Source organism: Sminthopsis crassicaudata, chromosome 4 (assembly GCF_048593235.1).
Source record: "Sminthopsis crassicaudata isolate SCR6 chromosome 4, ASM4859323v1, whole genome shotgun sequence".
NCBI lineage: Eukaryota > Metazoa > Chordata > Mammalia > Dasyuromorphia > Dasyuridae > Sminthopsis > Sminthopsis crassicaudata.
In genome coordinates this window covers 375,366,406-375,377,397 of record NC_133620.1, presented here as the reverse complement: position 1 = coordinate 375,377,397, position 10,992 = coordinate 375,366,406, and the positions used below count along the sequence as shown (strand labels likewise).

The following is a 10,992-nucleotide window of genomic DNA, read 5'->3' as shown; positions in this document are numbered from 1 at the left end:
CAAGACCACTCTCTATGACTCCAATGTGTCTGAATCTATTTTTATCTTTATTATCCAGAATTCCTGTTTCCCAAAAGAAATTCATTTCCATATATCCACACTGACCCCAAAACAGATAAATTAATTAATAAAGATCTTGCACATAGTATTTTTTCAATAGAAGCAGTTATACCACATGCATAATCTGGGAAAATATTCAATATCTAAGATAAATTATCAAAGGGACTGATCAAATTGTATTATTTTAAGTGAAATTTCCTGCTCAACACTTTCCTGATGGCCATTTGTACATCTTTATTTCTGAGGCTATACACTATGGGATTCAACAGTGGTGTGATGACAGTATATGTCACTGTGGCTATGCGGTCCTTGTTAGAAATATAACTGCCTGTGGGTCTCAGGTAGATGAAGGAAGCACAGCCATAGTGAATGATTACCACTGTGAGATGAGAAGCACATGTAGAGAAGGCCTTTTTCTTCCCTTCTGTTGAGGGGATTTTCATGATGGTTTTCAATATATAGAGATAGGAAATGCAAATAAAGAAAAAGGGGATCACAAGTACCAGAGCACAAAGGATGAAAATGACAAATTCACGAGTTTCTGAGTCTGTACAGGCAAGTCTAATAACAGGTGAAATATCACAGAAGTAGTGGTTGACTTTGTTGGAATTACAAAAGGGGAGATTAAAGATCAAATTAACCATAATTAGTGCGGACATAAAACCTAAAATGCCACAAGTGATTGACAGCTGCCCACATACCCGCCAGCTCATGAGAATTGGGTAGCGCAGAGGGTGGCAAATAGCAGCATAGCGGTCATAACCCATCACCCCAAGCAGCAGGCAGTTGTTGACAGCCAAGCCAGCAAAGAAGAACATCTGGACAGCACAATTGATGAAGGAAATAGTCCTGAGCACAGAAAGAAGGTTAAGGAGCATCTTGGGCAAGATGACAATGGTATAGAAAGTCTCAGAGATAGAAAGGATACTCAGGAAGTAGTACATTGGAGTGTGAAGTTTGTGTTCCAGGAAGATGGCAGTCACTGTAGTGATGTTCCCACTCAGAATGAGCAGATAAATACAGAGGAAGAGTGGGAAAAGCACAAGCTGCTTTTCCTGGAGATAAGAGAAGCCCAATAACAGGAACTCATTAATCCTGGTAAAGTTGGCTGAAGGAATCATTTTTCTGGGAAAGTCCTGGGGAGAGAAAAGGAGAGGAGGAAACATTCAGTTCTGTGAGTCCTGGGAGCTGAGATTATTCATTCTGAATGATTAAATCTTTGGAATGACCCTGAATTTGTAGGGTGGAGTTGAGAGTAATAATGAAATACTAAAGATGTAATATGGCTACAAATAAACAAATCTAGGATATGTCTCATATTATCAACTGAATCAGCAGTTCTTGGGACACAGTTTGATTGGTTACCAGTTTGTGCATCATCATTCAAATCCACCATGCAGTTGACTTCATTCAGTTTTAGAAATTGAAGACCCACACGGACTGTTTAACCTTGACTTACTTATCTGCTTGGTGTCTTTACTATTAGGAATATGGGATGTCAAAATTTAGGGTTTGGGGCTTTTCAGATCTGAGTATGATCCTCCCTTTGGCTTTTATAGGGAGAAGAGAAGCAGCCTTGTGAAACAGGATAGAAAGAAGACTAATTGCTGGACTTGCTAATTCAGTGAAAAATGGTTCCAACTCAATTCAGTATGAGAGGAAATATTTATGTATTTGGTAACCATGCCAAATTGATCTTTGTAATGGGCCAGAACTCTTGAGAAATATACTTGAAGCAAGGATTCTAAGGTGTTAGAACTCAGTGGAATTGATAAGACAATGATTATCTAGTTTAGCATGGTGATTAATAGTTCTCTAGTTCAGTATGACTGATTAAATCTTACAACAAATAATGGTTCCCTAGTGATATAATGATTGATTTATACTCAGTATGATGAACTGATTTAATTGTAATAGAATTTATAAACTGGTGACAAACTCAGCCACAGAGGAGAAGACTTGACCAGCCTTATGGAGGCTCTTCTGCCTTTATCACTTCTCCACAAAGACCAAGGCCCATTTGAAGGTCCCCCAGAAATCTAGCCCGGCCCCAGGCAAAGGAGACAGACTGTAAAGGAGATAGGACAGCCACAACGAGGGTCTTTATCTTTGAGTCTGTCAGTCAGTCCTCTGTCTTCTCTAACTCCAAGTCTGTCTTCCCTCCCAGATCACTTAGCGCTTAAATACTCTAAGTATATCATCATAGGTGTCAGTCTTGTAGAATAAGTGTCAACTTATAGAACTATACTAAGTATTAAGTGCATATAAACTACAGAATCATTATCTCAATTCCATTGAGTTAACACTGTAAGATTACTTGTTTCAAGTACACTTGGCCTTCTACATATCTTTTCTCCTATCTATAACCCTCTTCAGTTAGGGTGAACACAACCTGCAGTGACCCCACTAGTCTCACTCTGGTAATTGTTTAAGAACTGAGGTTATCACATTTTCCACAAAATAATACTGGAGTCTTCCTAAGGCAGAAAAAGCTATTAGAAACTTCAGAGTTTACCAAGTTTCTCATTTTACAGATGAGGAACTGAGACTGAGAGAGGTGGAATAACTCCCAAAGTCACATAATATATGGCAGAGTTAGAATTTGAATCCCAACTCAACACACTACTATGATCCATATGCAGCTTCATACCACCTCTATGACTTTGAATGATCTCTCATAGTTTGTACCAGCAAAAATCCAAATACTCCAAATATTGCTTAAAAAACAAAACAAAACAAAAGAAAACAAAACACTTCCTCCAGGATCCCTTTTATGACTGAGCCAACCTTTCATCCTTAGTTACAAACACACTCACACACAAATACACATATGTGGTTCTATGTATATACGTGCATCTGTTATGAATGTGTGTGTATCCATTGTTTAAGTTATATTTTTTTCTGGCATGGAAATGAAAATTAAGTGTATTTCCATCAATTGGGGAATGGCTGAATATGTTATAGTATATGAATGTAATAGAATATTATTGTTCTCTAAAAATAATGAATAGGCTGATTTCAGAAAAGCCTGAAAATACTTATATGAATTAATGGTGAGGGAAGTGAGCAGAACCAGAAAAATAAGGTGCCCAGTAACAGCAAAATTATATGATAATTGACTATGATAGACTTAGTTCTTCTCAGCACTGGGATGATCCAAAATAATTCCAATAAACTTGGGATGGAAAATGCCATGCACATCCAGAGAGAGAACTATAGACACTGAATGTGGGTCAAAGTATAGTATTTTTACCTTTTCATTTGTTTGCTTTTCCTTTTAGTGGTTTTATCCATTTTTGGCTGACAAATATAGAAATATGCTTACAAAGATTGTACAAACACAGTCTATGTCAGATTGTTAGCTGTTGGAAAAGAAAGAGATAAGGAAGGGAGGGAGAAAAAAAGTGGCATAAAAATCTTAAAAAATGAATGTTGAAAACTATCATCATATGTTCCTAAATATATATATATGTGTGTGTGTGTGTGTGTGTGCATATATATATATGTATATATATATATATGTATATATATATATATACATATATATATATATACTATAAATACTATTGAAAATAGTAATAATGTTGAAACAAATAAAATACTATTGGAAAATAAAATATTATTGAAACAAAAATGTAAATATATATTTCTATCACTTCATGGATATATCCTGTCTTTTTAACTAGATGGTAGAGTCCTTCTTCTATTTGCTCATTGCCCATAATCCTTTGGTCAAATCTCTTCATATAGTCATTATAGAATATTTATCAATTAATTGGAAGGATTAATGAATGAATGGTTGAGTAGCACTATTATATAGAATAATAGGCTCTTGGCTCCTTTCCACTCCTACTACCACCTACCTAGTTAATGTTCCTATTATCTTCAGCTACTACAAGACAAATGCTTTGATGTTCAAAGAAACAAATATGGTTCTTCCCAAAGTGAAATTGTCCAAAAAATAATGATATGTTTAATGTGACAAGTGATTCCTCTTTTTGTCTGCCTTTTGTTTATTAATCAGAAATAACTTGCCAACTTTTTTTTTTGTGCGTTGAAGATACCATTGTTCTTCCAAATTAGTTTTGCAATCTTAGAGTCATCTTCAACTGTGTATTTCTCAGTATTAAATTCTGTCAGCTCTATATATGCATCATCACATGTCTCCTAGACTATTTCAATAACCTCAAAACTGATTTCCCTGCCTTCAATCTCATTCATCTTTAACACATTCTGGGTGGAGCCAAGATGGCAGAGAAGATACATGCAAATTTCTAAGATCCTTTTTACCCTCAATACCAACTAGTTAAATCAGCCTCAAAAATAACACTGTACTGATAAAAACCACAAGGATTAGAAGCAAAACTTACCAGCTAAAGAGAATCTGGAATTTCAACAGGAAAAGGTTGGTTCCGAGAGGAGGAAAAAAATGACCAGCACAGACAGAGTTGGACTAAGGGCTAGCACATTGTGCCAAATGGACTGGGGAGAACTCTGGGATCAGAGAAGCCACTGAGATAGAGGAATCTGGCACATGCTGATAGTTCTACTCTGCTTGTAAAACAGCAGATCAGAAGAAAAATCAAAGCCACTTTAAAATAAAAAACCAGAAAATATAACCACTCCAAACTGGAAGTGACCAGCACCAATCTCAACACGGCTGTGCAGCCACCTTCTGCCTTCTGGGGCTTCTCCTTGGGGCAGTTAAGAACCTGAATGGGTGGGACACAGCCCAGGGCAGCCTCTAATCCACATAGTGTGGGACTCAACCTGAGGCAGTGGAATTCTCACAGTAGTGAAACTCCAGCATCAGTAGCTACTGTGCTTCCCTGGCAGAGACTTCTTCTTTGAGCACAGGGGCTTTTTGCGCAACAGCTGCTAATATCCATGATCCCATGGGAGGCTTTGACTGGGGTTTGTGATGTTTTTACTGTTCAGCCTCTAGCCTCAGGGCAGTTGTTAGGCCACACAGTGGGGGTCCTTCACTGGGCACTCCTTGCAACGCAGTCATGCTAACCACCTCTGAGTCATTTCCAGAAGGGGAGGGGAACTCTCTCCCAGACCTCTCTCATAGCCCAGTCACAATTTTGCTCCTTTTTAGCCTATCTGGGAGGAAGCTGGTAAATTTTCAACCCAAAGGGCTGATTCCATTTTAACAATGAGTAAGAAACTGAAGAGAATGATTATTGACACCTTCTATATAGAGAAAGAGTGGGTATCCAACCCCGAGGAGGCTAACAGCAGATAGTCTCCAGATAACACCCTAAAGGGAATGATACCTGCCCCCCCAAACATAACTCTCTCCTAGAAGAAACTATTAAAAAGTTAAGAGAGTTTGAAGAAAAATGGGGACAGGAAAGAGAAGCTATGATGAAGAATAACAACATCCTGAAATTTGAGTTGGAAAAAATAAAGAATTCACAGGAGGTGCAGGGAAACAAAATTTATGAATTAGAAAATGTTAAAAAAAAAATCACAGGAACGTAGGATTTCTGAATTGAAAAAGATAAAAAATTCCCAAGAAAGTAGGATTTGTGATTTGGAAAAAGAAAATAACTCACTAAAAAAAATGAAATGGAAAAAAATTCAACAGAGCAAAATAATTCATTTAAAAACTCAATTGGACATATACAAAAAAAAAAACTAAATAATGTGAATGAAGAAAATAACTCATTAAAAATCAGGATGGAACAAATAGAAATGAATGATTCATTGAGAAACCAAGAATCAGTCAAACAAAACAAACCAAAAAAAAAAAAAATGAAAAGCTGTAGAATAACTTCAAATATTTATTGGGAAAATCTATAGACCTGGAAAATAGATGAAGGAGAGATAATCTAAAGATCATTGGGACTTCCCAAAAATTATGATGAAAAAAGATACCAGATTCTATTTTACAGGAAATCATCAAAGAGAACTATCCAGAGATAATAGAAACAGAAGGGAAAATAGGCATTGAAAGAATTCATCGAATACCTTCTCAAAAAGACCCTAAAAAAAGAACTCCATAGAACATTGTGGCTAAGCTGCAGAACTACCAAACAAAAGAAAAAATATTGCAAGCAGCTAAGAAAAAACAATTCAAATATCAAGGAGCCACAATAAGGGTCACTCAAGATCTGGCTACCTCCGCATTAAAGGATCAAAGGGCCTGTAACCTGATATTGCAAAAGGCAAAAGAACTAGGAATGCAACTAAGAATAAACTACCCAACTTAGTTTAGCATTTTCTTCCATGGAAGAAGATAGACATTTAATGAAACAGAGAATTCCATTTGTTTCTAAGAAAAAAAAAAAAAAAAAACAGACTTAAACAAAAAATTTGATCTACATCCACAAGACTCAAGAGAAGCAGAAAAAGGTAAAAAGAACTCTTGAGAACTGTATTTCTGTTGTGGATATAAAGAAAGTCCACATGGATAATTTTATTTTCCTGATATAACATAAAAAAGGGAAGTAGTAAAGGAAAGGGGATAGTATCAGAAAATGGGAAAGGAGAGATGAAAAGAGGGAAACTACATCCCAGGAAGAGCCAAAGAAAATTTACCACATCTGAGGGAATTTAGAGAGGGGGAGAAACATTCTGTGAATCTTATTCTCATCAGAGTAGGCTCAAAGAGGAAATAATTAACATATTTGTTTTTCAGAGAATTCTCTCTTACCTCATTATAAGGTGGGGAGAGGAAAAGGTAAAAGGAAAAGAGGAATAAGGGAAGGGTACAAGAAAGGGGAAAAGACTTAAAAGGAGGGGGAAGGGATACTAAAAAAGGAGGGCTGGACGTCACAAGTGGGATCCATAAATTCAATAGTGGGGAAGGGGGTCAAGGAGGACAAGGGGGGAAAAAGCATAATCAGGGGATAATGTGATAGCAGGAAATACAGAATTAGTAATTTTAACAGTAAATGTGAATGGGATGAACTCTCCCATTAAACGGAGGCAGATAGCAGACTGGATCAAAAGTCAGAACCCTACAATATGTTGTTTACAGGAAACACATTCAAAGCAGGGAGGTACATACAGAGTAAAGGTAAAAAGGCTGGAGCAGAATCTATTATGCTTCAGGTAAAGTCAAAAAATCAGGGGTAGCTATCCTTATCTCAGACCAAGCAAAAGCAGAAATTGATCTAATTAAAAGAGATAAGGAAGGAAACTATATCCTGTTAAAAAGTAGCATAGACAATGAAGCCATAGCAATACTAAACATATATGTACCAAATAGTATAGCATCTAAAGGAGAAGTTAAGAGAGTTGCAAGAAGAAATAGACAGCAAAACTATAATAGTGAGAGATCTCAACCTTGCACTCTCAGAATTAGATAAATCAAACCACAAAACAAATAAGAAAGAAATTAAAAAGGTAAATAGAACATTAGAAAACTAGGTATGATAACTCTTTGGAGAAAACTGAATAGTGATAGAAAGGAGTATACTTTCTTCTCAGCAGTTCATGGAACTTATACAAAAATTGACCATATATTGGGACATAAAGATCTCAAAATTAAATGCAGGAAGGCAGAAATCGTAAATGCTTTCTTCTCAGATCATAATGCAATAAAAACTACATTCAACAAGAAATTAGGGGTAAATAGACCAAAAATTAATTGGAAACTAAATAATCTCATCTTAAAGAATGACTGGGTGAAACAGCAAATTATAGAAACAATTAATAATTTCATCCAAGATAATGACAACAATGAGACATCATACCAAAATTTGTGGGATGCACCTAAAGTGGTAATAAGGGGAAATTTTATATCTTTAAAGGCTTATTTAAATAAAATAGAGAAAGAGAAGATCAGTGAATTGGTCTTGCAACTTAAAAAAACTAGAAAAAGACCAAATTAAAAACCCCCAACCGAAAACTAAACTTGAAATTCTAAAATTAAAAGGAGAAATCAATAATATTGAAAGTTTAAAAAAGTATTGAATTAATAATTAAAACTAAGAGTTGGTTTTATGAAAAAGCCAATGAAATAGATAAACCTTTGGTAAATCTGATCAGAAAAAGGAAAGAGGAAAATCAAATTGTTAGTCTTAAAAATGAAAAGGGGGATCTTTCCACCAATGAAGAGGAAATTAGAGAAATAATAAGGAGTTACTTTGCCCAACTTTATGCCACTAAATTTGATAACTTAAGTGAAATGGATGACTACCTCCAAAAATATAGGCTTCCTAGATTAACAGAGGGAGGAGGTAAACTGCTTAAATAGTCCCATTTCAGAAAAAGAAAAAGAACAAGCTATTAATCAACTCCCCAGGAAAAAATCCTCAGGACCAGATGGATTTACATGTGAATTCTATCAAACATTTAAAGAACAATTATCCCCAATGTTATATAAATTATTTGAAAAAAATAGGGAATGAAGGAGTCCTACCAAACTCCTTTTATGACACAGACATGGTACTGATACCTAAACCAGGTAAGTTGAAAACTGAGAAAGAAAACTATAGACCAATCTCCTTAATGAATATTGATGCTAAAATCTTAAATAAGATATTAGCAAAAAGACTTCAGAAAATCATCTCCAGCATAATACATTATGATTAAGTAGGATTTATACCAGGAATGCAGGGCTGGTTTAATATTAGGAAAACTATTAGTATAATTGACCATATTAATAGTCAAATTAATAAAAACCATATGATCATCTCAATAGATGCAGAAAAAGCATTTGATAAAATCCAACATCCATGCCTACTAAAAACACTTGAGAGTATAGGAATAAATGGACTATTTCTTAAAATAGTCAGGAGCATATATTTCAGACCGTCAGTAAGCATAATATATAACGGAGATTAACTGGAACCTTTGCAGTAAGGTCAGGCATGAAACAAGGTTGCCCACTATCACCATTACTATTCAATATTCTGTTAGAAATACTAGCCTCGGGAATAATAATTGAGAAAGAGATTAAAGGAATGTGTAGGAAATGAGGAAATCAAACTATCACTCTTTGCAGATGTTATGATGGCATACTTAGAGATTCTAATAAAAAGTTATTAGAAATAATTCAGAACTTTAGCAAAGTTGCTGGATACAAAATAAATTCACATAACTCCTAAGCAACTTTATACATCACCAAGAAAATGCAACAGCAAGTGATACAAAGAGAAATTCCATTCAAAACAACTGTCAAGAGTATAAAATATTTGGAAATCCATCTACCAAAGAAAAGTCAGCAATTATATGAGTAAAATTACAAAATACTTGCCACAAAAATAAATTCAGATTTAAATCATTGGAAAGACATTAAGTACTCTTGGATAGGCAGAATGAATATAATAAAGATGGCAATACTCCCCAAACTAATCTATTTATTTAGTGCCATACCAATCAGGCTCCCAAGAAACTATTTTAATGACCTAGAAAAAATGACAACAAAATTCATATGGAAGAATAAAAGGTCGAGAATTGCAAGGGAACTAATAATGAAAAAAAAAGTCAGATGAAGGTAGTCTAGGTATACCTGATCTAAAGCTATATTATATAGCAGCAGTCACCAAAAACATTTGGTATTGGCTGGGTACAACTATAGCAATCTAGTGTTTCACAAACCCAAAGATACCAACTTTTGGGATAAGAATTCATTATTTGAAAAAAACTGTTGGGAAAACTGGAAATTAGTATGGCAGAAATTAGATATGGACCCACACTTAACACCATATACCAAGATAAGATCAAAATGGGTCCATGATTTAGGCATAAAGAATGAGATCATTAATACATTAGAGGAAGAGAAGATAGTCTACCCCTCAGACCTGTGGAGGAGGAATGAATTTATGACCAAAGGAGACCTAGAGATAATTACTGATCACAAACTAGAAGATTTGGATTACATCAAATTAAAAAGCTTTTGTACAAACAAAATTAATGCAAACAAGATTAGAAGGGAAGTAACAAATTGGGAAAATATTTTTACAGTTAAAAGTTCTGATAAAGGCCTCATGTCCTAAATATATAGAGAACTTACCCTAATTTATAAGAAATCAAACCATTCTCCAATTGATAAATGGTCAAAGGATATGAACAGACAATTTTCAGATGATAAAATTGAAGCTATGTCCACTCATATGAAAGAGTGTTCCAAATCAATACTGATCAGAGAAATGCAAATTGAGACAACTCTGAGCTACCACTACATACCTGTCAGATTGGCTAAGATGACAGGAAAAGACAATGTTGAATGTTGGAGGGGCTGTGGGAAAACTGGGACATTGATGCATTGTTGGTGGAATTGTGAAAGAATCCAACCATTCTGGAGAGCAATTTGGAACTATACCCAAAAAGTTATCAAACTGTGCATACCTTTTGATCTAGCAGTGCTAATACTGGGCTTATAACCCAAAGAAATACTAAAGATGAGAAAGGGACCGGTATGTGCCAAAATGTTTGTGGCAGCTCTTTTTGTAGTGACTAGAAACTGGAAAATAAATGGATGCCCATCAATTGGAGAATGGTTGGGTAAATTATGGTATATGAATGTTATGGAATATTATTGCTGTATAAGAAATGACCATCAGGATGAATAAGAGAGGTTTGGAGAGACTTACATGAACTGATGCTGAGTGAAATGAGCAGAACCAGGAGATCACTATACACTTCAACAACGATACTGTATGAAGATATATTCTGATTAAAGTGGATATCTTCAACATAAAGAAGATCTAATTCACTTCCAATTGATCAATGATGGGACAGAAACAGCTACACCCAGAGAAGGAACACTGAGAATTTAATGTAAACTGTTTGCATTACTGTCTTTCTACTGTCTTTGGAATCTATTTTTTACCGTGCAACAAGAAAATTGGTTTTACACACATGTATTGTATCTAGGTTATACTGTGACACATTTGATATGTATGGGATTGCCTGTCATCTAGGGGGGAGGGAGTAGAGGGAGAGAGGGGAAAATTTGGAAAAATGAATACAAGG

At 35.2% G+C, this 10,992-nt stretch overlaps 1 protein-coding gene across 1 annotated transcript; it reads right to left on the bottom strand.

Moving 5' to 3' along the window:
- Positions 1-239: 239 nt before the first annotated feature.
- Positions 240-1,181, bottom strand: LOC141540842 (olfactory receptor 10R2-like). The gene has a single exon (XM_074264783.1). The coding sequence runs from the start codon at positions 1,179-1,181 to the stop codon at positions 240-242; it is 942 nt and encodes a 313-aa protein (XP_074120884.1).
- Between the last annotated feature and the right edge of the window lie 9,811 nt (positions 1,182-10,992).

Bases quoted from the DNA above. Each gene is read 5' to 3' on its own strand.
- LOC141540842 (XM_074264783.1), bottom strand. From the start codon at position 1,181: ATGATTCCTTCAGCCAACTTTACCAGGATTAATGAGTTCCTGTTATTG.